The following is a 26,273-nucleotide window of genomic DNA, read 5'->3' as shown; positions in this document are numbered from 1 at the left end:
TGGGGACCCTAGGGTGGCCAGCCATCACATGTCCTGCCAGAAGAGCTTTGGCTTGGCCACCTTCTGCTGAAGGGCCTGCTCGGCTCTTGACTGTTCCACTGAGGTGTTTGGCTGCATGTGACACAAGCTTGTTTCTGCCTAGCTGAAAGTCCAACCTGTCCTGCAAACCAGACCACCTCTTTCTTTTCAAACCCAGTTGTAGCACCGAAGTACACTGTGGAGCTGGCCTGTGGACTGGGGGCAACCATCCTGCTCATCGTGGTGCTGATAGTCGTCTATCATGTTTATTGGCTTGAAATGGTCTTATTCTATCGAGCTCACTTTGGGACAGATGAAGCCATTCTAGGTAAGGAGTTAAAGGGCTTATTATGTATTTAATCTTGCTGCAGTCCAGACCTTTTGTTTTCATGCAGGAATTTTCATGGAAGATATTTTTAACCCTCTTTACAGCATAAGAAGAGTTCAGCATTCCATTTCTATGTCTGTATTCACTTGCATTGGGTCTTTTCAGAGCAAGAGGAGTCAGGCTTGGGTCAGGGGACAGAGAAGTTCTCTGTATTCTCTGCAGAGGTGAAGCCTGGATATGTCAGGCTTCCTGGGGCACTTCCCTGCTGGTGGCTAGCTGCTTCATCTGATCTAGATGATCAGAATCTCTGGTGACTGTAAGGCTTCACAAACCCAGGGTGACTTGCTTTACGATGTGGGCAGGCATATAAAGAGACTGATCTGTAAATCATCCTTCTCAGTTCTTCCATGGCTTCTCTGTGTTAGTGGAGGTTCATCTCTTGAGATGCTGAGCTGAGATTTCTTTCTCTGTAGGATGAGGAGAGTGTTTGAACCCTCTCAGCTTGTGGTGTGAACCTGCCAACCAGGGTGTGGTGGCTCCTGAAGGGTGTAGGCAGAGTGCAAATCTCTGTCTGGTGGGACTGTTCAGGTGACTGAACAGGCAAAAGGAGGCTGGACAGAATGGGCTGACTGTCTTGCAGCAGTCCCATGCCTCCAGAGACCCAGCAGATTCTGGGTGCCTGCACATTCAGGCTAGGCAGTTGAAGAGGCAATGCTGCTGTCTCGTAACTATGGAAATAGATGTGTCTAAACCCGCAGTGCCTGGGCTCCAAGCGGCTCCAAGCTTCCTATCTGCTTTTCTTGTGAAGCAAGTCAAAGGCTCAGCAGGTGCAGTGTCACAGGTGTGTCTTCTGCTGTTTCTCTGTGCTCCCCATGCTCAGACGGGAAGGAGTATGATGTGTACGTGTCCTATGCGCGCAACGCGGAGGAGGAGGAATTTGTGCTGCTGACGCTGCGAGGAGTCTTGGAGAATGAATTTGGGTACAAGCTGTGTATCTTTGACAGAGACAGCCTCCCCGGGGGAAGTGAGTATTTCACAGGGGGCTGTGCTCCATGGGCATCCTCTCTTTCTTGTTCTTTGGTGCTGATAATCCATAGGAACTGTCTGTCCAGATTAACTTTATCCTTTGTTTCTTAACTCACCTCCATTAACCATCTCTTTTTGGCATCTTCTGATGTTTATGCTTCGTGTGGCAGTGTCACAGATACTCCAGGACACCAAAAAGGCTACAGTGGGCGAGTGGTGTTTGAAGGTCATTTCAGTTTTCCTCCCCCCAGGAGCTATATGCAGGAGTGGTTGATCTATCAGCAGGAGGGAACCAGGCCACTGACCTTCATACAAATCCTCTGAAGTGACTTTAGAAATCAGGGATAGAGACAAGGCTAGAAAGAAAAGACTCAGGGTGTGATACTGGACCAGGCTTGTAACTTACAGAGGGTAATGGTGAGTGTCTGTACAAAACCAGGAGTGTCTGCTTCAGGGAGGTGTGGAGAACACTGTGCCAACATTAGTGAGAGGATAATGTGCCCTCCCAGAACACCTCCCACTCACCCTCATTAATTAGTCTGTGTCTAATGTGACACACAATTAAGTTGCTGTGATTAAGATTACTTTGTTTCAAGTAATTGATAACAAACCAAGAGATCAACCCAAAGAACACTCAGGATGGGTCAGATCTCTTCCAATCACAGGATTGCAGGATGCTAGGGGTTGGAAGTGACCTTTGGAGATCGTTGAGTCCAACCCCCAATGAGTCCCAGCCAGCCCAATGACTGAAGACCATTTACTATTGCAGAAGGGAAATGTGGAGAAAGAGCTTGCCTTGCTGGCTCAGGCCTGGTCACCACCATAAGTCAAACAAGCTCTTGGACCCTCCATGCACATCAACTCTCCTTTCCCTCATATTATCAATGTCAGGGGTCTTCTGCAGCAAGGACAATGTCTTAAGATGATCTATCCAATATCTAGGCCAAAGGATGGTTCAGAAACAGCTCAAAATCCTTCCTACTAATGATTGGCTACATCTGAGAGAAAACACTGCTCGAGCCATCAGCCAAGCAGTCACATTTTGTTGGGTCCTAAAATTCCTCTCAGTTTTGCATTCAAGAAGAGAAAATTCTCCCAGAGAAGGTGCAGCAGACATTGTTGAGTGAGGTAAGGTAAGACTCATCTCTTCACTCAGATGTAGAGGGGTTTTTTAGCTGTTTCAAACTAAATCATACAAAGTTTTGGACACAGTGTCTGCTGGAGAGATGCAGCAAAGCACCAGCAATGGTAAGGGTTTTGAAACTCTCCAGGTATTCATAGTCACACATGTGACACAGCCAGAGCACAGATCTAACAAACACTCTCAATTTTCAGTGTCCTGGATGGGCTTTATCATCCCTGATGCCTACCAAAAGTGTAAAGCCCAAACATCTGCTAGTGCAAACCTCCCTGCTTTGAATTCATGGGCTGTGGGTCAGGACAGAACCTCTGCTACTGAGGTTGGAGTCTATTTTGGGTAGGACAGGAGGTGCTGCTAGAGTCCAAGGCCAGTTGTGTGCCAGAGCAGAGTTAGCCTGAGCTTTGTGATTTTCCTCTTCTAGATTGTTGCCAGAACACAGCAACTTTAATTATGAGCACCTAGAGACAGGGAGGCAGCTGCAGGTCTGGTGCTGTTCGTTCTACAGAGAGCCTGGATGACATGGCAGGGCCTTCTCCAGGCCTTATTTGCCAGGCTGAGAGCAGGTCTGCTGTGTTCTCACTAGCTGTTCTTCAGGATATGCATCTTCCTCCTGTTGCCTCTGTTGCTTCTTTCCATCCTTACCCTTTGGAGCATCTTGTTTGCCTCCCAGCACAGCTGTGCTGTGCTCCCTGCCCTGCACCCTTACCCCCAGAACGCTCCCATCCTTGCTTGCTGTGGCAGTCACTACCAGCCCCAGTCTGGTACCAGCCCTCCAGATCACTGCGGGGGTGGCTCATCACTGCACTGCTGTTTGTTACACTACTGAGGCTTCTCTGCTGCTTCTTAGGTAGGATTTGACTAATTTCCTTCCTGGGGAAGCACAGCAGGCCAGGGAATAGCTTTTGGCAACTGGTGTCGTGCCTCCAGACTGCACATCTGTGTCACAAGTAGAGAGTTATGTTATCCTTGAGGAAGGAACAGTGGGAGAGGGATTATCCTACGAGTTTGCTGACAGGAGCTAACCAAACGTGCTTCACAACTAAATGAAGTTGCCAGTCAGCATTATTCTGTTCTCCATTGTGTTTTATGACCAGTCAAGAGCATTCCCTTGTCAGTGAAGTGTGGGAGGTCCTGCAGCAGGATGCAAGCACTGGGATTCACACTTAGGAGGAGTTCTGACATTCGTTACAGGAAAGTGCCTAAGGACAGTCTGTCTGCAGATGTTAGAAAATCAGAGAGGATCCACAATTGCCATGAGACATCTCCTGCTTGCAGGGTGTCACTTTTGGGACACTTCATTAAAAGTCCTCAGGACAGTTCTTTGTCAGTCCCAGGAAATGCTCCAATCTTCTTCCGTCAGTGACAGCAATGGGAGCTGGATGAGTAACAGGAATTAGGATGGTAGCATTTCCAAAGCAAAGTAACCCACGAGGACACTCAGAGACAATGTAGATACCTACTGTGTGTATATGTGTTGGGGAAGCTGAGGGAAAAGGAGTGAAGGGATGACCCAGAGTCATTTTGGACATCTGCCAGAGGGGGATGTAAGCGTAGGCAGTCAGGATTGCCACTACTTTGTCAGGTTGAGTCTTTCCTTGAGGTCATGTCCAGCTGGGAATTTCCCTGCTTTGCTCCACAGAGCTTCTTTTTTCCACTCTCACTATAGGGAAGCCAAGTCTAAGCCTACCATGTTATCTCTCTTGTCTCCGTGGCATCCTCAGCATTGGGTGGTGTCTCTGCCACAGAGTACAGTGCCTTTTAGATGCAGTTACCTCAGGCATCTCTGTGTAGCACGGGGAGGAGGAAGTAGATCTGCAGGCAGCCTGGGGCTGGGAGTAGAAGCTGTCACTATATGGGGCAGTGAGTATCAGTCATCGTGTAGGAGGCCTGGAATCCCTTGCAGGGTTGGGAAGAACCAGTGTAATCTTTAGAGAGGACATCCAAGGGATTGTGTTGTTCCCTTCAGCAGACAACTGGTGTCACACTGGTAGCTCAGCAGCATGCTCTTGGCCATCACTAACCACCTGAATGTTTCTTTCTCCCAGTTGTCACAGACGAAACCCTGAGCTTCATCCAGAAAAGTCGACGTCTGCTTGTTGTCCTGAGCCCCAACTACGTCTTGCAGGGGACGCAGGCCCTGCTGGAGCTCAAAGCTGGTCTAGAGAATATGGCCTCCAAGGGCAACATCAAAGTCATTCTAGTGCAGTACAAAGCCATCAAGAAGAGCAAAGTGAAGGAGCTGAAGCAGGCCCAGGCGGCATTGACTGTCATTAAATGGAAAGGCGAGAAATCGAAGTTCCCAAAGGGCAGGTTCTGGAAGCAGCTGCAGGTGGAAATGCCAGTGAAAAAAATTAGCAGGAGTCTGAGCCTTGATGGGCTCATTTGTATCCCTGAAAAATGTTTGACATCATCAGAAAACAAAACAAAACAAACCCCAGGAATCTACAGGTTAAGCCAGGGCATGGGAAGGAACTTGGAGTTTTTGCCATGAAGCACTCACTGTTCCCCAGGCATTTCAGAGGGCAGTCAGACCTCCCTGCAGCTTTCCTGCTGCCCTGGCAGTAGAGGGACCAAAGATGCACATGTGTCCTTTCTGTAAGTGTCCTTGTCATGAGCCACACAAGCTCCGGCCCTCAGGGCTAGATTTGGGCTGTCCAGGTGGGATGCAGTCAGCACTTTGTGATAGCACAGTATTTCTGTAGGCCAGTACTCCTAGATCCAGCTCCTATGGGGCCTTCATTAGCATCCAGGGTGGAGCTCCTTTTCTCTCTTCCTGGTCACTGATCCATGTTGCAGAGGCTGGGGAGCAGTTTGAAAGGTGACTCCAGGATGGAGCCTTTCATACCTGTCCCAGCTATATAGTCCAGATCACTGTGGGATCACATTCCTGCCTTAGTAGTGGGAGCATACACTCTTGAGGCTCTTTGCTCCCCACATTTCTGTAAGAGCAGTGCATTCAAATAGTGTGAAATGGCTGTTTAAAAAAACCCTTCTGGTAGGTGATGTTTGTATTGTAGCATTTCTACTGATAAGTGGTCAGTCTCTAGGTCTGTGTTAGTCTCCAGAGTAGCCCAGGTCCTTCAGGGCCATAACGCTTGTAACGTGGGGAAAGTCTCCAGGTCACGGAGCATAGCTGAGAGATGCATCTATGTAAAGTACACTCAAGGACTTCACAAGCACTACAAGGAACTCCAGTTTACTACTGTATCCTCCTGCTATAGCTGTGCTGCTGGTTGTGGGGAGAGCAAAGTGCTGCTGAGGCCTCTGGGGTGACACTGGATGTATGTCCAGCTCCCTAGGCAAACCTACAGGCTTGCTGGAACTTACAATAACTGTTTGCTTCACACAGGTAAGACTATGAGGAAAGGTTGAGATATTTGGGGTGGTTCAGCCTAGAGAAGAGAAGGCTCCAGGGAGATCTTACTGTGGCCTTTCAATACTTGAAAGTGGCTCTACAAGATAGATGGAGACAAAGACTTTAGTAGAGCCTGTTGCAACAGGACAAGGGGTGATGGTTTTAAAGTAAAGGAGGGGAGATGCAGGTTAGATTTGAAGAAGAATTTTTTTTCATGCTGAGGGCCCAGAGAGGTGGTAGCTGCCCCATCCCTGGCAACATCTGCCATGTGGAGTGGGGCTCTGAGCAACCTGGTCTAGTTGTGGATGTCCCTGCTGACTGCAGGGGGATTGGACTAGATGACCTTTAAAGGTCCTTTCTAACCCAGACTGTTCTGTGATTCCATGAGGACTCAGTGTTTTCTGCCTGGGTATGAAGAACATCACCATTCGTAATTCAGGGCTCAAGTTTAAGCTGCCCTTGGCTTTACAAAGCAAGTCTCCTCCCATCTTATTTCCAGCCCAGAACTGCAGAACAGAGGATCTATCTCAGCATCTGCAACCTTTGCACAAAGTGGGAATATTAAAAAACCACTGAGCACCATTCTTTGCTTCAATGGGAGGCAGCAGGAGAGGACCTGGTGAGTTAACCCTCAACAGGCAGGCTTTTCAGAGTGAGGAAAGTGTCCCTTGGTAGGACAGACCAAAGTGCAGCAGGACCCTAGCACTGGCTGGTGCTGTTGTCCACAACATTTTCACACAAAACTACAAGCTTTTGCAGGCAAGCAAGGACATTGCCTTGCTCTTTTAGCTGCCAGTGCAGTGCCTTGCCACTTGCAGAGTGCCTGCTTGTGTTTGATACTGCTTGCTCCTGGGTTACCTCTGACTGGTGCTTTTGCTTAGCTGGTAGTGAGTGAGGCATACCCACCCATAATGGCATTAAAGAAGCACTACAATTTGGAGTCTCTGCACCCAGCTGAGCAAAGAGGTTTGAGGGTGTCTCAGCAAACAGCTCAGCTTTCAAGGTGTGGGCTTGAATCCTGGCATCAACAAAGCCTCTTACTCTTAGCATGTTATGACTAATAATGTTAGCCCAGGGCAGTGGGGAGCCATAGCCACCCCTGTCATTAGGCAGGTACTGTAAAAAAGAAGAACAGAGCTTCTTTCTCATCTTGCTCTTTGTTCTCCTTGTCCCATGTAAGCTTTGTTTTAAGCAGGTGAAATTGTAGCCAGCTTCACTGAGGGCAGTGGAGCTCCTCATCTCTTCAGAGGTGCCTAAGAGCTTTGTTGTTAGGAGGTTTTGTACTGTGTCTGCCTGTAGGGAGGAGGGACAGAGCTGCTTCTCACACTCCATAAAGCTTCATTTATATCAGACAGCACCCAAAACCATGCTCAACTTTATGAAGCCATTGTAACCCTGGCAAGTAGGAAGTTGAGAAAGGGAGCCAGGAGACCTGCACACCTAAGTTGGGAACTGCTGAGCAAATTCAAATGGAAGAGGAGAGTCTACAGATTATGGAAGGAGCATAAGACTGGTGTCAGAGCATGTAGGGAGGCAACTAGGGAAGCTAAGGCCTCCTTGGAATTCAGCCTTGCAAGGGAGGTCAAGGGCAACAAAGGGCTTCTTCAAATACATTGCAGGAAAAACTAACCCTAGAGGCAGTGTAGGCCCAGTGCTGAATGAGATGGGTGTCCTGGAGACAGAGGATACCAAGAGGATACTAGTGAATGGAAAGGTGACCATGAGCCAGCAATGTGCTCTTGTGGACAAGAAGGCCACTGCTATTCTGAGGTGTATTCAAAGGGCTGTGGTTAGTAGGTCCAGAGAGGTTCTCCTCCCCCTCTACTCTGCCTCAGTGCCACATGTGGAATATTGTGTCTGGTTCTGGGCCCCTCAGTTCAAGGAGGGCCTTAGGGAACTGCTTGAAAAAGTCCAGCACAGAGCTGCAAAGATGATGAAGGGAATGGAACATCTTCTTACGAGGAGAGACTGAGGGAGCTGAGGCTGTTTAGCCTGGGGAGGAGGACACTGAGAGGTGATCTCACTCTTGTTTATAAGTATGTAGAGGGTGAGTGCCAGGGGGCTGGAGCCAGGCTCTGCTTGGTAATGCCTGATCACAGGACAAGGGGCAATGGGTGGAAGTTGAGGCATAGGAAGTTCCATGGAAACAGGAGGAATCTTTTTTCACTGTGAAGGTGACAGAACACTGGAACAGGCTGCCCAAGAGGGTTGTGGAGTCTCCTTCTCTGGAGAGATTCAAAACCCACCTGGACACGTTCCTGTGTGATCTGGTATAGGTGATCCTGCTCTGGCAGGGGGGTTGGACTGGATGAGCTTTCAGGGTCTCTTCCATTCTGTGACTGTGATTTTGCCCAGCTTCACCTTTTTGTGTTTTCAGCATCTCTGTAATTGGCTGCCAGATCTGCAGGCAGAGGGAAAGCCTCACATCTCACTTTTGGCTGACTTCTGCTGATGTTTTAGTGTGTCTTAGTATTGCGGAAAGTTCAATTCACCTCATTTATTTTGCTGATTTTATTCAAAGAGTTTTCAGAGTAAATGAGAGTAGGATTTCTTTCTGACAGTGGCCCTTGAGGCCACTGCAACTCCAGAACAAGATCATTGAGACACATCAGCAGAGCACACACAAAGCAAATGGTGCAGTGGTCTGGAGCAGGCCCAAGAGGTCCAGAAAGAGCAGCATGGAAAGAGAAGTGCTGGGACAGATTCCACTCCCAGCAGCTCTACAACTGGCTACAGGCTGGGGACAGAGTGGCTGGAGAGCAGCCAGGAAAAAAGGGACCTGGGGGTACTGGTGGATAGTAGGCTGAAGATGAGCCAGCAGTGTGCCCAGCTGGCCAGGAGAGCCAGTGGCATCCTGGCCTGCATCAGGAACAGTGTGGGCAGCAGGACAAGGGAGGTTATTCTGCCCCTGTACTGAACACTGGTCAGGCCACACCTTGAGTACTGTGTCCAGTTCTGGGCCCCTCAATTCAATAGAGATGTTGAGGTGCTGGAAGGTGTCCAGAGAAGGGCAACAAGGCTGGTGAGGGGCCTGGAACACAAACCCTGTGAGGAGAGGCTGAGGGAGCTGGGGGTGTGCAGCCTGCAGAAGAGGAGGCTCAGGGCAGAGCTCATTGCTGTCTACAACTACCTGAAGGGAGGCTGTAGCCAGGTGAGGTTGGTCTCTTCTCCCAGGCAACCAGCAACAGAACAAGGGGACAGAGTCTCAAGTTGTGCCAGGGGAGGTCTAGGCTGGATGTCAGGAGGAAGTTGTTGGCAGAGAGAGTGATTGGCATTGGAATGGGCTGCCCAGGGAGGTGGTGGAGTCACCATCCCCTAGAGGTGTTCAAGTAAAGCCTGGATGAGGCACTTAGTGCCATGGTCTGGTTGACTGGCTAGGGCTGGGTGATAGGTTGGACTGGGTGATCTTGGAGGTCTCTTCCAACCTGGTTGATTCTATGATTCTTTACTGGGGGCTGTCAGGCCCAAAGCAAAGCTCAGTCCCAGCTGCAGTGCAGAGCTGCAAAGCTCCTCATCTATGCCTGCCATTTCATCCTGTGCCATACGTGGTTTCCATTATGGGATTCTGTCACAGCATCTGTCTAGTTCAATGGATTAATTTGAGTTTCTGTGCTCTAAGCTAACATTTCTCAATATGCAGCTCATACAGAGTTCCTCATTGTTATTTCATGGGGAAAAAGCATGGCACAAATTGCAAAAAAAAGTCTTCCTGTGCTGTTTGATGTTGTACAGCTGTTGCAGAGTTTTCCCTTCTCTTCTCTGTATGTTTTTGCCTTTTGTGTTACTCAGTCTGTGAAGTGTCAGTATTATTTTATTTTGCTTCTCAATAAAACATTTTTACTTTTGCATTTCAATCCTTGTGCATTTCTCATGAGTACCATTTTCCTCCCCATTATGTCTGCAAGAGGCTATTAAAGAAAGAAGGATGTGTGTAGTCCAAGCATCAAGATCACCTGGGTTAGTGGCTCTCTTTGTTTTGGTGTGCCTACAGAAGTCTGGAGGCCATGTATGCAGAACCACAGTAACACACAGCATTCAAATGTCACCCACCAGTGGACATGTGTGCATGGAATGTCTTTGAGTGAAAGAGTGCTTACTTGGCAAGCACAAGACAGAAAGATGGGAAGGAAACATCAGCCCTTGGCTTGAGAGACTAAGCCAGAATGCTGAGCAGAAGTCTTGGAAATCTGCCCTAGCCACAGCAGTCAAACTTGCTCTGAGGCTGCTTTGCCTATCACCTTCCAGGTAGTTGGGTACCACATGTTCATTCAGCTTCCTACTTTGTCATGCAAGCCATTTGTTTGGGGGCTTTCCCCTTGTTTGCATGCTAGCAGGTAAGTTGAGAGAGGGTCTAACCCTTCCAGGCCACTGCCAAAATGAGCACTTGTGACAGTCTCTGGATTTGGGGTCTATGGACAATGAGTTCTGTGAGTTCTCAGCTTTTACTGGTGTGGAACAAATATATGGGTTGGAACAGTCCTCTGCTGTATCTCTGAGATGTGTGAGGGAAGACACAAGTAAAGCAGCAGAAATAGGCAGTGTCCTTCAGAACCCTGTTGTGAAGATTGAGGGGGTTTAACACGAAGCTGATGTCCAAGAGTACCAAATTCCCACCTCTGTCAGTGCCAAATCCCACAGCCTCATTGCTGGCTGCCTTAGCCTGTGGTGTCCCTGGCAGGACCCATCCTGTCTGCACACTCTGAAGTGGCTGCTTAGGTTTTTTTGTATGAGCTGTGCACCTCAAGGTATCCTGGTCAGCCAAGTCTAAATGCTTCCCATTCTCAGAAATCAAGCCTCTCTTCAGGAATTTATGTGTTTTCCCTGCAAAAAAAAATGTTGAGTGTTATGAATTGAATATTTACAACAGAAAACCATGGCTGTCAACTCCAAACATTCCCTTTCAGCAGTGTTGGAATCGTTCATGTTACTTGAGCCTGTGCTTTCTGAGCAGGTAGGTAGAATAAGTGACCTCTCCTGTGCTGCTCCTGCCTACCTTTTGCTGGGATTCTCTGATTCCAGTTTCAAAAAGACATTTCAAACCAGCAAAAGAGCTTTTCCTGGGACACAAAACAGTGAAGCTTGGCTGATTTCAAAACAGATCTCAATCAGTTGTAGAATGGTTTGAATGAGGTCTGGCCTGAGTAAATTGGGAGATGGCTCCCAATTCTTTGTGCCTCTTATGGCATTAAGTGATTATGTGACAATTCTGCCAGAAGTGGCTTTATCAGCTACTTTTGGTTTCAGTGAAGCAGTGTTTTCCTTTGTGTATCATGAGGGAAAATCCCTCCAGCTCTTTATATACAAGAACAAAAAAATACCTCAAATGATTTGATATAAATTCCAGTGTTATTGTAAAGAGCCAAACAGTTCCTTCCCTGCTTTCTCTATTAGCAATTACTGTTCAATCATTTTTCCTGTCCCACGATCTTGGTTCCCCAGCCACTCCAGCAACAATGAGTTTTACAGCTAGTTGTATGTCTTCAAAGAAAACAGCATTGCTCTCTACAGTATTAAAATGGGATGCATTCAGGTGCAACATATTGCACCTTCTGCTGTGAGGTAAAGAAAGGGGCAGCCAAATGCTGGAAGAGTAGGAGGCATTGCCAGTGCAGGGTATTTTCTTTGTATAAAAGACCAGTGTTGCACTGGCAGGGAGGCAGAGAAGTCTCCAACCTGAGATATATTTGTGGCCTTCCAGTATCTGAAGGGAGCCTACAAAACAGCTGGGGAGGGACTTTTCAGGCTCTCAGGGAGTGACAGGACCAGGGGGAACAGAGCAAAGCTGGAAGTGGGGAGATTCAGACTGGATCTGAGGAGGAAATTGTTGAGCATGAGAGTGGTGAGAGGCTGGAAGGGGTTGCCCAGGGAGGTGCTTGAGGCCCCATCCCTGGAGATGTTTAAGGCCAGGCTGGCTGAGGCTCTGTCCAGCCTGATCTAGTGTAGGGTGTCCCTGGCCATGGCAGAGGGGTTGGAACTAGGTGATCCTTGTGGTCCCTTCCAACCCTGACTGATGCCATAGGCTGGATGTTAGGAGGAAGTTCTTCACAGAGAGACTGATTGGCATTGGAATGGGCTGCCCAGGGAGGTGGTGGAGTCACCATCCCTGGAGGTGTTGAGGCAAAGCCTGGATGAGGCACTTAGTGCCATGGTCTAGTTGACTGGCTAGGGCTGGGTGCTAGATTGGACTGGATGATCTTGGAAGTCTCTTCCAACCTGGTTGATTCTATGATTCTATTCTATTATTCTAAATCAAGGCTTTAGCAGTGCAAAAGTTGCTGGGAGCAGCAGGTAGCTCCAAACGGCTCTTAGGAAGGTATTTCCACAAGGCTTTTTCTCACTGAGTATGCAGAGCTCTTACTTCAGTACTCCTTGTCTTGCTTGAACACCACCTTGTCCTCAGCTGCTCTGCCATCTCAGGCACAGGCATTCAGTAAGGGGATGGGATTTAAAAGAAGTTTTTACAGTTCTGTTAATCAACTTGGGGCAATTTGCTAAGTGCCACAGTCCTGTTAATTCCCATCCTTTCCACTGCTCACCCCTTAGCCATGACACCTTCAATATGCTTACTGCATCCCAAGGCATAGATAGAAGTTCAAGGGCATTCCTCAGGCCTGCTGCTTTCCAACATTCATAATAAAAGAAATGTTGCCTTTGCCTGGCACTATTCCACCTAAGCATCTTGCTGAGCTTTACAAACTGCAATTAGTCCCAAGAAATGCTCTGAAGGACAGTGTGTACCCCCCTCCCCACTCCCCTAGTCATGGCTAGGGAGACTAATGGAGAGATTTAAGGCTGACATTTTTTCTTGCAAAGTTTGAAGGCTTCCATTTCTAGAAAAGAGAGAATTAGAGGGAGGGAGATAGGTCTAAGCCTCAGCAGTGCAAGCTGTGGCATAACCACATAGTTGCTTCGCTTTGTTCCTTCATTAAGGGCTGCCAGAGCTGTGGGCAGTTGGTTCCTGAACAAGTCCTGCCCTTAGGAATGCCTGCACTGCCCCGGGCAGTAGTGATGCTGTGCAGTGCAGAAGGCAGAGTGCAGTCCTGGCTTACCCAGCTACCCTGGCTTCTCTTTTACCACTTCAGCCTTCTCATAAACCAACTGCAGACCAAAAATGCTGCTACTGCTTCTGCAGCTCCTGCTGCCAGGACTGTGGGCAAGTTGAAAGTCATTGGGTTTGTGCCAGGTTTCCCTCTGTGGGAAGGGGGAATCTGTGCAGGTATGTCACTAAACAGCTTCCTTCAGTTTTCTCTCCTTCCCTCCTCCCCTTTGTGCACCCCAACTCCTCTGCTCTTGCGCTCTCAGATACCACCGAAGCTGTGTTCGACTTCATCCAGAGGAGCCGCAGGATGATCGTGGTCCTGAGCCCTGATTACTTGACAGAGAAGAGCATCAGTCTCCTGGAGTTCAAGCTGGGGATCATGTGCCAGAATGCCATTGCCACCAAGCTCATCGTGGTGGAGTACAGGCCACTGCAGTGCACCCACCCCAGCATCCTCCAGCTGAAGGAGTCTGTCTCCTTTGTCACCTGGAAGGGGGAGAAGTCCAAGCGCTCCGGTTCCCAGTTCTGGAAGGCGTTGCGGCTTGCCCTGCCACTGCGCAGCCTGAGTGCCAGCGCTGGCTGGAACGAGAGCTGCTCTTCCCAGTCAGACATCAGCCTGGACCCCATCCAGAGGAGAAGAAGCCGCTTGAAAGGGCAGCCTGACCCGCGGGGAGCCGCGACGGTGACTTTTGCTCCCGGCGGGACGGCCCGGGTGTCTGAATCGAAGGCCAAACACCGAGCCAAGCACTTTCTGACCTGCCGGTGTTGCGGGACCTATTGCAGCGGCGGCAGCAGACTGAAGCGCAAGCCCCGCGCCGTGGCCGAGCCCAGGTGGGACGCTCAGCTCCGCAGGTCGGGCTCAGGCAGAGCGGCGGCGCAGGGCGCTCCGGGCAGGAGCCGAGCCGAGCCCGCCCCGGCACAGGCTCCCGCTCTCGCCCTCTGCCATTACAGCGACCTGTCCAACAACAACGACTTCTACGTGCTCTAGCCGAGAAGCTGGCGGCACGGCAGGTGCCGGGCCAGCAGAAGCAGCTCACTGCAGCCTGCCCCAGCCAAGCTGCGTGTACAGTACCGCAGGCTGGCGCGGCGGTGCGCACCGTCAGCTCCGTGCCAGCGCCGAGGACTGCAGCTATCGCTGGTGGTCTGGGCCGGGGACCTGCAGGGACAGAGCAGCGGCTGGAGGCTGCCTGCCCGGGTCCTTCTCGTTCATTTCAGTTGCGAAATGGAGCTAAGTATGGATCTCTCTGGTGTTGCTTTCCTCCAGCTGCCCTTGTCTTTGCCACGGGGCTGCTGCTAGGGTTGGGTGCGGGAGGGCAAGACCCCAGCTGGAGGTGGAGAGGGAGAAGCTGTGCTCCTGGCAGCAAGCTCTGGGAAAGGGACAGCAAGTCTACGTTTTGCAAAGGATAAAACTTTGCTAACGAGAGCAGCATGGAGCCTTAGCCAGTGCAGGAGTGCGCCGTGCAGCATGGTGCTTTATCTACTGTGCTTTAAAAGAGCCTGGTCAAAGGTTTCAACACAAGTCTCTTCTCTCTAAATAAAACTGGTTTATTTAATCTGCTGTTGTTATAAGTGCCATGAGAACTGGTAAATGCTGGAGCCCTGGCCACCAGGCAGTGCCTGGAGAGGTGGTTTGTCCAAACTAGCTGAAATCCCCTCCCTGTTCCAAATGCTTCCAGTGCGTGCTCCTGGGCTCAGTCCCTCGCTCTCAGCTTCACCATATGATGAATTTGTTCTGTCAGTTGCATGGCCTTTCATGCAGCAAGCAAGAAAACCATTATGAATGTAGGGAAATAGGATTTAAAAATTCTCTGAGTAGTCAATGAGCTCAGGAACACTCCCAGAAAACCTCAGGCTCTAGAGCCCAGGGGTCAAAACTCAACCACACTTCATTAAATAACCGAAAGAGGCTTTGAAGAGTCTTCCTGTTTCAACAGCCGGTTGAGCTGGCTGTCAGCAGTGTTTCTAACTCTTCACCCACAATGAAAACTTCATTGGCTTCACTCTGCTGTGTGTAATGACTTCTCTCCCCACTGAGAAAATGTGCTAATGCTGGGAGCTGGCCACTCTCCTTCAGCTGAGCACTCCAGGCTGGGTAATACACTGCATCTGTTTTCTTTCCCTGAGTCAGAACAAAGAAGAAAAGGTCTCCTTCACCACTCTGGTCAGTCTAATTGTTGCCTCTCAGCTTGGCAAGTAATGATTTTTCTTGTCTGCCTTGAAAGTATGAACCCTTGGGGTGCAGAATCTGTGACCTTTAGGACAGACCCTTGTCTCATGACCTCAAGTGCAGCCCTAGTGAAATTGCTGGAGGTGTGAGGAAGGCAGGGGAGACATCTCACCCATTTCAGTCGTGCTGAAGCCCAGTTATAACTCGCACATCATTTGCCTTCCCTCAGCAGCCCCTCTCCCCAGTGTTGCCCTGACTTTTTTGATCCTTCTGAGATCAAGCACAGCTGGCAGCTCTCCTGCTACAAGTCTCTGTGAGCTGAATCCTAACAGCCCTGCTGCAGCAGACCCAAGAAAACAGAAACAAACAAAATACCATGGAGCTAAATCAATCTAAAGAAAATAAGGGCAAAGCCTCACACACACACACACACTAGCTGATAAGAATTAGAAATCAGACTCCAGAAAACTCTCCAGGCATGGATTTCTCTGTAATTTCAAACAGACACATTCTAAATGCCTCAGAAAGTTTTGTCCATATGTGGCCTTTCTCTGTGATTAAAAAGGAGGAGCAGGAAAAAGGTCTTTGGAAAGCAAGATGATAAATTGCAGAATGCTTTGTGAGGAATAATTAAAATACCATTACATGGTTAAATGGTTCTGGTTGCTTACAAGGAGATGTGGGATGTCAATGAGTCTGCTAGAGCTGAAAACACGAGCTGCAAACCACAAATAATTAGCCATCAGTCAACCTCCAGAGTCAGCATGTTTGTTATTTGTTGTCATTTAAACAGCTTTTATTTACAGACTTTGCCCTTACTTGGTTGTGGGTCATCTACAGCAATCTAAAGATGCAGGAAACAACAGCTGGAGCTTGTAGCAGAGGCACAAACTGGCCAGCTCCTGCCTTTTGGGGCAAACTGTCATCTCTTCAGGAAGGAACAAATGCCAGTGGGTAAGTACCATTGCTTCTCCTGTTGCTTCAGCAGAGCTGGTGTGATTTTGCCACCCTTTTCCCAACCTATCAAATGGATCCAGGGTTTTGGTTGCTCTTGTAACAAATCCTGGGACAGAGTCTCACTGCTTAGCTAGGTCTGTTCAGGGTCTTCATGACACCATCCACCTTCCACAGACTAATGGCCTCTAGGTAACAGTGGAAATCATAGAATCAACCAGGTTGGAAGAGACCTCCAACATCATCCAGTCCAATCTAGCACCTAGCCCTAGCCAATCAACCAGACCATGGCACCAAGTGCCTCATCCAGGCTTTGCTTGAACACCTCCAGGGACAGCAACTCCACCACCTCCCTGGGCAGCCCATTCCAATGCCAATCACTCTCTCTGCCAACAACTTCCTCCTAACACCCAGCCTAGACCTGCCCTGGCACAACTTGAGACTGTGTCCCCTTGTTCTCTTGCTGGTTGTCACATTTAAACTTTTCTTTCACATAAAAATATTTTCACTTTTTTGTTTTCTTTAAGCACAGCTCAAAATGTGTCAAAACCATGCTGGTATTGCACTTCTGTTTTGCTTACAGCATTTAGTGCCATGTTCTAGTTGACTGGATGATGGTTTGGACTGGATGATCTTGGAGGTCTCTTCCAACTTTGATTCTACAATTCTATGACTCATTCAGCTATATGATGGATTGTCCTTTACTTATGTGCTGAAGGCTGTCCTCAGGTGTCCCTCAATACAGTAGGAAGATGTGTGCTGCTAAATGTGTGAAGATCAAACAAATCTTAGGTCCTTATCTGACCAGGATATTCAATGGTTAGTGCATTCCACAGCTTTACTATGAAACAGATTCTCCAAAATAAGTGTATTACTGGAAGTAGTATATGCAGCATCAGCATGAATTCACTTGCACTACTTGGCCTCAGATTTGTGTATTCTCTAAATGTTTAATTTGGCAACATAGAATTTTGGGCTTCTCACCTCTCAAGAATCAAGGAGCTGCTAGAGGAGGGCTACAGAGATTGAGGGGACTGGAACTGAAAGGCAGTTGCTGTGAAATGGAGACTTCCAAAATTTGTCTGAGTGTAAGCCTGTGCAACATACTTTAAGTGACCAGCTGCTTTAGCAAACACGTTGGACTAGATGATACCCAGAAGTCCTTTCCAACTCCTAACATACTGTGAGCCTGTAAAACACTGACTTCAGACAGGCTGACACTTTGCCAGCAGCTCTGCAAGTTCTAGTACTGATTTACTGGGAATTTCAGGGGGGATTTTTCACTTAAAAGCACCAGTGGCACAAGTTGGGAGCTGCTAAATACACTGCCCACTTGGCAAGTGAAGCAGTGGTATAGGATGTAAATATTGGCACTTGAACTTACTTTGCCTTGATGGAACTGACCCCTCATTGCCAGGCTTCCTCCATGCCTCTCATAAACATCGCACAGATTCATTCCTGTCAGCTTTACAAGTGAGCAGAAAGAAGCAGCTGAACGTAGAGGAGCTCAGCCTCAGTGCAAAGACCCAGCCAGCACTTGGGAGTGATGCTACAATCAGAATGAAGCCTACTCCTATGGAACCGGGGGGCCAGCACCAGGCCCCCCGGCCTTTGAGTCCCCTTCACCAGCCACCCAGTGCGCACCATGGGTACTCACCAGTGATGACAGGATCAGGAGGATCCCTCTGCCCAGTTGGGCAAGCTTAGGCACTGCCTTTCCTGGGGCCCATTAAATAGGGAGTGGGCAGGGAGAGCAAAGTGCTCACACCTGGGGTGGGAGGAGACTCCAACAGAACCCAGGTGCTCTGTGTTTGGGGGGAAAAGGGAAAGGGGCAGATATGGCTGACTGTTAGGTTGGACTGAATGATCTTGGAGGTCTCTTCCAACCTGGTTGATTCTATGATTCTATGCTTTGTTGAGACTAGACCCTTTGAAAACATTTCAACTTAAATGCAAACAGTGTTCTCCTTTGAGAACCAGCTCCCATTCTGAACACACCACCAGAGCTGCATTGGTTATCCAACTTGCTCTCTTTTTGCATACTTGCCTAAGCGTTCTCAGTCTGCAGTGTTTGCAGTTTCCCAGACTTCCAAGACTTGTTAAAGAATTAGGCATGTGTGATGCCATGAGCTCCTCAACCAGCCCTCCAGCAACTGAAAAGCCTCCAGCTATATTCTTACAGCTAGCTAGAAGGAAATCATCTTCTTTCATATCAGACCATATCAGCTCCTCAAATCTCAGTCATGTTTGTGTATTAGGTCCAAGAACTCAGTTGTGGGTAACATCTTACTACCTCATTCCTCTTTGTGCTGGTCTGAGGCTAGCTAGAGTGTTTTGGTGAGAAGAACTACATTATAGGCTGTGAAAGGGAAACAATGGTGATGTCTACTTCACTCATAGGCTTGCTGAGAGGTATAAGAGCAAGAATCCAAACATAGAGAAGGGAGACAATTTTTGTCCAGGCTGTGAGCTGCATTTTTTCTAACCTAACCTGCTGTCTCTTTGACTAATCCACCTGCTTCCTAACCCCCTGCCTGACCCTCCATTCTTCCTTGAGCACAAGGCAACATCTGGGGTAAGGTAGAGAGGGGTGGGGGAAGGTGGAAGGGTGGTTGGGAGTCCTCCTCCTGGGGACTCAGGTTTCTGGGAGGGCTGCTGTGTTTCTGTATTACCTTTTACCTTGTATATTTCTGTAGATACTGTAAATAGCTGCTTGTATATTGAGCTAAGCTGTAAATATAAGCTCCATTCAATTTCCAGATCTAGCTGAGTCTAGTCTGGGTGATTTCCAAAGTGTGGAGGGGTGGGTAACACCCAAACCATCACACTCTTCTACATTGCCAACAGCAATGGAGATGTCTCTGAGGACAGTAATCTGTGCCTTCCGATTTGCTCACACTCTCTCAGTCAACAGAGTTGCTAGTGAGAGAAAATTCTACTCCATTCATGCTCACCTTTTAATTGCATGCTCCCTTCTGGAGGCAGGCAAGAGTAACATCTATCATCTTGTTTCACATCTCTGCCTCAAAAGCATCTGCTCCACTTGTGGTGACTCACGAGAGAGCAGCTGCTTGCTCTCATTCAGTGCCAGGCTCCCTGGCACAGGTTCCTTTACCTGCGTTTAACATCCTGATGGAGTCAAACACCATTTCAGACTCATTCACTATACCCTTCAGATTTGTACACATGAAAAAATCCAACCCAAACAAACAACAAATGTCTGGCTATTGGCCCTGAATATCTGCATTCACTTAGGCTGGTTTCATCCACTCCAGCAGCACAGTCCTGCCAGACTCCTGATTCACCCAAACACTAAATGCTCAATTGGTCTACTTTTGCCCAGCATTTGACACAAAGCTGGACCTGGATGGAGAAAAGTGAGGGTATCTGCTCTGTGTCAACACAGAGCTCCTTAAATAAACATCAGCCCCCATACAGAGCTGCTGTATTAATGCTGAGTGCTAGCTTTTTGCTTGCTTGGCTTCATGTTCCCTTTTCCCTTGAGGTCTTAAAAGATACAGTTTAATAAATGCCAATAATGTCAGCAGAATCCATTCATATCACTCTAGGTATTTATAATTGGTTCTTACGGCACATATCAAATCAGACTCAAGGCTAAGTTACCTTCTCCCCCCTCCCTGCCATTTTTTCCCCCTGAGGCATTGCATCTCTCTTTTGCTTTGTTCTTATCAGTGAGCCAAACTTCTCCTCCACAAGTCCTCTCACTCCTGCCAAGCTCCTACACACAGACATCATTGAGAAGTTGCCCAGAGCTCACTCCAAGCTTAAGACTTTGCTCAGTCCAGCTTAACAGCATGCAATTTGTCTTACAGGAATTCTATGACAAAGGGGGACCCAAGGTCACCACCTTGTAACTAGATCAAGGTGATTTAGCTTTCCATTTTCATTCCTAATTTAGCTACTCCTCTTTCTTGTCTGTCTGTATCTGGAGCTTCCTGATAACCATTGCCATGCATGCAAGCAGCATCCAAGTATTTCCAGCTGCTCTGCACACCAGCCTGACTATTAGAGGGAGACAGACAAGGCAGGTGGCTTGGACTCGCTGTCTGGCTGTACTCCAGCCTACCTGCTTGCTTGTTTTCTCTCCCTTACTCCTCACTGACATATAGCAGCTTGCCTCCTGCCTTATACCTCTCTGCTGTAGCAGTACCTGGGCAACTCGGTCTCTAGGACATTCTTTCTCTCCCTCTCTGGAGATAGTCAAAACCCACCTGGATGTGTTCCTGTGTGATCTGGTATAGGTGATCCTGCTCTGGCAGGGGGGGTGACTGGATGATCTTTTGAAGTCCCTTCCAGCCCCTGACATTTGTGATTCTGTGATCCTCCATAGGTGAGGGAGTGTGTCAGGTACTACACAGATGCCAAGAGACACCTTCTACTCTAAAGAGGTCTTGTTCTTGTTCTGTTTGGTCCCAGCTGCCATACACCACCTGACAGGAAGCTTCCTGAATGTAAACCGAGTCTCTCCAGTTGGGCTGAGCACACAGCAAAGAGGTCAGTACAACAGATGCTTTTGAGCAGTGACTTCATCAGCAAGGGTGGTCCAAATCTGTGTGCAGACACTTGTCTGCCACTTACCAACATAATGCCAGAGCATCCAGATCTGAGCAGCCTGCAGGGTGTCACCTCCTGTCAGCAGCTCTTTCAGTTCGGTGGGCAGCTCACATTTAGTCTCGCGTAGGTGATGCTATGAAAGGAGATGGAACAAAGGAAGATGTGGCAGTGCAAATAGAACACATTATTCCAACTGAAACCAACCAAAAACCCTGTATTCATCCTGCCATTTTCAGTTGAACTTTTATTTATGATGAATTTTTCTTTTCATTACGTTTACAGGGATGCAGTACTTGTTGGGAAGGAAGTCAGCAGCTCTCCATCATAGCACTGTAGAGTAAAACTCTGACTACTCATTTCACAGGCTAAAGGTAACTTTTATTATGCTCTGTTGAGGCAATGCTTTTACAGAAGCACTAGAATAAAGAGACCACCTTGCCCAAAAGCAGTCTCTCGAGCTGTTTTTGAGACAGTCACCTTAGCAGCAGATCCCCTTAGCTGCTGTCACCTTTATAACTTATTTGGAACAGCTACTGCATTATTTGATTGTTCATTGCTTTCCTCTCAGGTTGGCATTCAGCCTTTCTTTTTAAACACCATATGCTGTAACCTTCCTCCCCCTTATAACTGAGCATAATTAGAAGTTCCTGCTACCTCTCATCCCTGGTTGTAAAAGTCTCTCTCATAATAAAGTCACATTGCTAGCAGGTGACAGGAAGAATCCTTGCAACAAGCCCCACCTGAAGCAACTCCATTTGCTGGCTCCAACAACTCCCTTAAGGGTCACCTGTTAACTAATCAGCCAAGTGCCTATTAATTGCTTCAGTTGTGTCTGAATATCATAGAATCAAGCAGGTTGGAAGAGACCTCCAAGATCATCCAGTCCAACCTATCACCCAGCCCTATCCAGTCAACTAGACCATGGCACTAAGTGCCTCATCCAGGCTTTTCCAGTCTTTTCTTGAAGACCTCCAGGGATGGTGCCTCCACCACCTCCCTGGGCAGCCCATTCCAATGGGAAATCACTCTCTCTGTGAAGAGGGAGCTAGCTAGGCAAGCAAGCCCTCACAGAAATGGTTGAGGAGCAAGGCTGAGTGTAGGTGTATCACCATATACCTACTTTGGAAGTAGGCTATGGAGTGAAGGTTATCAAAGATTACTTTTCCTGTGGATGGCTGCAGTGAAGCATGACTTGCCTCCTCTGAGAAGAAACAGTGGCAGGTGGGCAACAGAGTCTTGCCAGGTACATTGTCCTAGATAATTGTCCTAGGTTACACAGAGATGTCATTGCAAAGCAGACAGATAAATTTCCCATCCATTAAGCTTAGTTTGTTCAGTTGAAATGCATCTTCTGCAGTGTCTATATGGAAAGATTGAAGGCAAACACATTGATGCTTCCCTGCTGTTTGCAGAATGAGCTTCTTTGAACTTTGGGGGCTCAGGTTCCTTGTATTTACAAAGGTGTGTAGATAATAGTGCTGTGTTGTGTTCATCCTTGTGTCTACTTACATGCTAAACAGATGTTCTGACTAGTGAGCTTAGTGATAGAGTAGGTAGATTTGGGTCAGACATCAGGAAGAAGTCCTTTACTATGATTATGGTGAGACTGGAACTTGTTGCCCAGTGAAGTTGTGGATGGCTCATCCCTGTGGGAGTGTTTAAAACCAGGGTGAACAACCTGGTCTAGTGGTAGGTGTCCCTACCCATGGCAAGAGTGTTAGAATGAGATGATCTTTAAGGTCCCTTCCAACTGAAAAGATTCCATGACTCTGATTCCCTCTCCTTCTCCATGTTTTCATGGAATTTGCTCTTGTCATGAAGCTCCCCTAGGCTAGCTGTTGCACTGCACAGGCTCTTCTGGACAATCCTAGCCTGGATCAACACAAACTCCTTTTTTTTGTTCATTATTTTTTTTTCCTCCTTTTGTTTTTCTGCCTATTTACTGCACCTTCTTTTCTGGCCTATTTGGTTTGGAAGAGACACAGACAGAGTCTTGCAAGACCCCCATATTGTGCCCATGGGCTGCTCTGCACAGAAGCAATCAGACAATCAGTAGTGATAAATACCTGTGAAATCCATAGCTGGTTTGTACCTTCCCACGGTGCCATCAGCTGTGGGTGGTATAGGCTAACACACTGGGAGTTTATATCACCTTTTTGAAGTGCCTGTGGAGTGTGGAGGGAATTGTGAGTAGGTTATTTTGTCCTATTCTGCATTTTCAGAGATGTCTGAGCTGCTGATATCCAGCTTCAGATTTGAGGGTATCACAGTATCACAGTATCACCAAGGTTGGAAGAGGGTGACGGGTTCATTTCTTTTCCTTGTAGCTGGAGCCTTCTAGCAACTGCACTTCCCCATTAACCCTTGCTATGTTGCCAGGGCTGGACAGTCACCTACAGAGATTAGTGATGTTTTCTACAGATAGACTCAGACAGTGCCCTTCAGGTGCAGCCTGAAAGGCAGGTTATCCTCACAGGCAAGGCAACCACCAATTTGCACTTCCTTCTGCATTAAGCACACCCCAGACACGTCAGTAGATGGCTTGCAGGGGGCCTCTCAGGCAGGATGGCAGCATGGGGCTTGGCAGTGGATCATCCTGCTCGGGGCACTCCTGCTGACATCCACCTTTCATGAGCCCTGGGTTTGCTCACATTTCTACCCCAGGACAAGACTTCTTGCCACTCTGATAAGGCAGCTCTTCTGAGATGCCTTGCTTGCCCTGGATGCTCTTGCAGGGAGGCGTCAGCTCCTATTGCCTTAATGTGCGTATCGGGAGCACTGCGCCATTTGCTCTGTGCTCCTGATGGGAGCCCTTCTGGCTTCCCACACCTACTTCACGCACAGAGACACACAATTCAAGCTGTCCAGTGTATCTCAAGAGACTGGAAAGTATTTGCTAAAAATATTTCTGCAGAAGTTATTTATGGCCTGACCCACATCAACCCTGTGGCAGCCGTTACACAACACCGCACAAAGAAGCCCTTATCTGGAGGAGCACACAGCCACTTCTACAACCCATAAGTTACCAAGAGGCAATCCTAATGACTTTTCAATCAAATGCTAGGAATTTGAGGCCTGGACATTCAATTTAGATGTCAAATCTTGTCATGCAGTCTCTGCCAAGCTAAGTCTGCCTTCCTGTTCAAAGGGAGGTTACAGCGGAGAGGATCAGGAAACATTGCACCCCTCCAAGGTATGATATCTTTCTCCCTGGAAGCTGGGGGTAGCAGCAGTAGGTCATCCTAGCTGGATTGTAGTTCAAAATTAGAAATCCTTTCTTTCTCTACATGTTGTAGAGTGCATTGCAATAGCCTATGGAAGGAGAAGGAGATTTACCCCTTGGCTGACACTGGACACGTAGGTCTGGGCACAGAAAATGGATCTGGCTCACAAATGCACTTCACTGCTTGAATGCATATGTAGCCTAGGTGGGTTTAGGCTCAAACTGTAATAGAAGTACAGAGGGCTTATAAACACCTTATAAAATAAATATATCTATATAAAATTAGTCAAAATAAATTGCAAGTGAGATGCAGCCTTTTGTTCTGGGCTATCTCTCCCTTCAAATAGTTTTCCTTGCTATTTTCTGATCTACACTAATCCTTTCAGCCTCACCTATTATGGTGAAAGAAGGCATTAGATGCTAAATGTTGGGATGCAAATCTACTAGAGGAATGACAGAAATATTAGCCCTTCCCTGCTCAGTGTCAGTGCCCATGACTCATGGTGGGTAGAATTTAATTCCTTGGTTTGTGTGATGGCAGAGGGGGAAAAGCATTGAAAGCGTTATTGCTGTCAAGCTAGGGTCACACTCATTGGCTTCCTCTCAAGCTGTCAGGTCCCTCCCCTTCTCCAGGCATTCAGATAGGTTTGACACACTTGTTTTCATCAGATCCCTGATGACAGGTCGTTTTCATTTCGTTATCAGCTCAGCACTAATGATGGGATGCTCAGTAATCACTTGTAGACCCCAGCTCCTGGAAAGAACTAGTCCCTCAAGCCCCCCTCTGCCCTCTGTTCTGGGCCCCTCCATTCAAGAGAGATGCTGAGATACTGGAATGTGTTCAGAGAAGGATGACAAAGATGGTGAGAGGTGCTTCTGATGAATCCTTTCTATGTCTTCTTGGCATTCCTGAGTTGCTCTGTGGGATGGCTGTCAGCTGCCACTGTTCAGACAGCTATGGATTGCCTTGCCTGATGCTTCTCTACCTCTTGCAGCTGTTAAGAACAGCTTAAAAAACGTGATCAGTGATAATCAAGTGATTCAGTTCTAGCTTTCCAGATCTAAATCAGTTATGAGCTACTAAGATCTGTAGCAAATTAACATGCAAGTGACTACCAAACATCTGCTGCTGTGGTTTTCTTTCCTGTGAAGCACTTAGTCATTATCAGAAGCAAGATCTTGAACAGTGGGTTATCAAACAGCCACTCCAGAAGGTCAAATAACAGCAAGTAAGTTTTAAAAGCCTCAAAGGACTCGTGTTAGGATTGGTTTTGTGATCAGTATTTTCAGCCTGATGTGATTTCAGCAGGACAGTCTGCATTAAGTCCTGGGGGATGGTGAAGCTAAGCGTGGGCAGGCATCTGCACGCATTGGAGGTGACAGTGAATGAGGTGACCAGAGTTTTCCCATGTCAGATCATCTCGTATCTTACAGCTGCCTCCCGAATTTACTCATTTTAAACCAAATTTGGCAAAATCAGGGCCATGCTGGAACGGAGCACCCTCTGCATGGCCTTACTTGATGCCATCTAGTGGCTGCTGGAGCCAGGAGCTCTTAGAGAAGAGAGCCTCTTTGCAGAGCAAGCCAGTTTGGGAAAGGGAACACTGCAAGTAGGAGCTCTTGGAGTTAAAAGTCAGATGAGCCTGCTCCTAATCATCTGCTGGCATTAATGGAGCCAATAATCCATGGCAGAGCCCAGCACAGACATGGCTCAGCAGAGTCTGGCCAGCTGCAGCCTAGAAAGCAATTTGTGACAGTGAATCCTGTGTATAGAATCATAGACTCAACCAGGTTGGAAGAGACCTCCAAGATCATCCAGTCCAACCTAGCACCCAGCCCTAGCCAGTCAACTAGACCATGGCACTAAGTGCCTCATCCAGTCTTGTCTTGAACACCTCCAGGGACGGTGCCTCCACCACCTCCCTGGGCAGCCCATTCCAATGCCAATCACTCTCTCTGTGAAGAACTTCCTCATAACATCCAACCTAGACCTCCACTGGCATAACTTGAGGCTGTGTCCCCTTGTTCTGTTGCTGGTTGCCTGGCAGAAGAGACCAACCCCACCTGGCTACAGCCTCCCTGCAGGTAGTTGTAGAGAGCAATGAGCTCTGCCCTGAGCCTCCTCTGCTGCAGGCTGCACACCCCCAGCTCCCTCAGCCTCTCCTCACAGGGCTGTGCTCCAGGCCCCTCACGGCTTTGTCGCCCTCCTGTGGACACCTTCCAGTACTGCAACATCTCTCTTGAATGGAGGAGCCCAGAACTGGACACAGCACTCAAGGTGTGGCCTGAGCAATGCTGAGTACAGGGGCAGAATAACCTCCCTTATCAGCATCCTTACAGAAGCAAATACTGATGCTGGGCTCTGGCTATCCAGCATGGATCATAGAGTCATAGAATCAACCAGGTTGGAAGAGACCTCCAAGATCATCCAGTCCAACCTAGCACCC

General features: G+C 48.1%; 1 protein-coding gene across 4 annotated transcripts in view; it reads left to right on the top strand.

Moving 5' to 3' along the window:
- Positions 1-14,460, top strand: part of IL1RAP (interleukin 1 receptor accessory protein) — a 51,456-nt gene extending 36,996 nt beyond the window's left edge. For 3 of the 4 annotated variants that reach the window (XM_064164736.1, XM_064164735.1, XM_064164737.1), the window contains exons 9-11: positions 197-346; positions 1,227-1,370; positions 13,171-14,460. In XM_064164736.1, the coding sequence (XP_064020806.1) occupies positions 197-346; positions 1,227-1,370; positions 13,171-13,895 (1,019 nt within the window). In that variant the 3' untranslated portion in view covers positions 13,896-14,460. Of the gene's footprint in view, positions 1-196; positions 347-1,226; positions 1,371-4,558; positions 5,476-13,170 lie in introns of those variants that run through there. The other variant, XM_064164738.1, reaches the window with a different exon arrangement.
- The last annotated feature ends 11,813 nt before the right edge of the window (positions 14,461-26,273 follow it).

The sequence above is a fragment of the Pogoniulus pusillus genome, chromosome 26 (assembly GCF_015220805.1).
Source record: "Pogoniulus pusillus isolate bPogPus1 chromosome 26, bPogPus1.pri, whole genome shotgun sequence".
NCBI classification, from domain to species: Eukaryota; Metazoa; Chordata; class Aves; order Piciformes; family Lybiidae; genus Pogoniulus; species Pogoniulus pusillus.
Note: the sequence above shows the minus strand (reverse complement) of the source record. Positions and strands in the feature narration are given on the sequence as shown.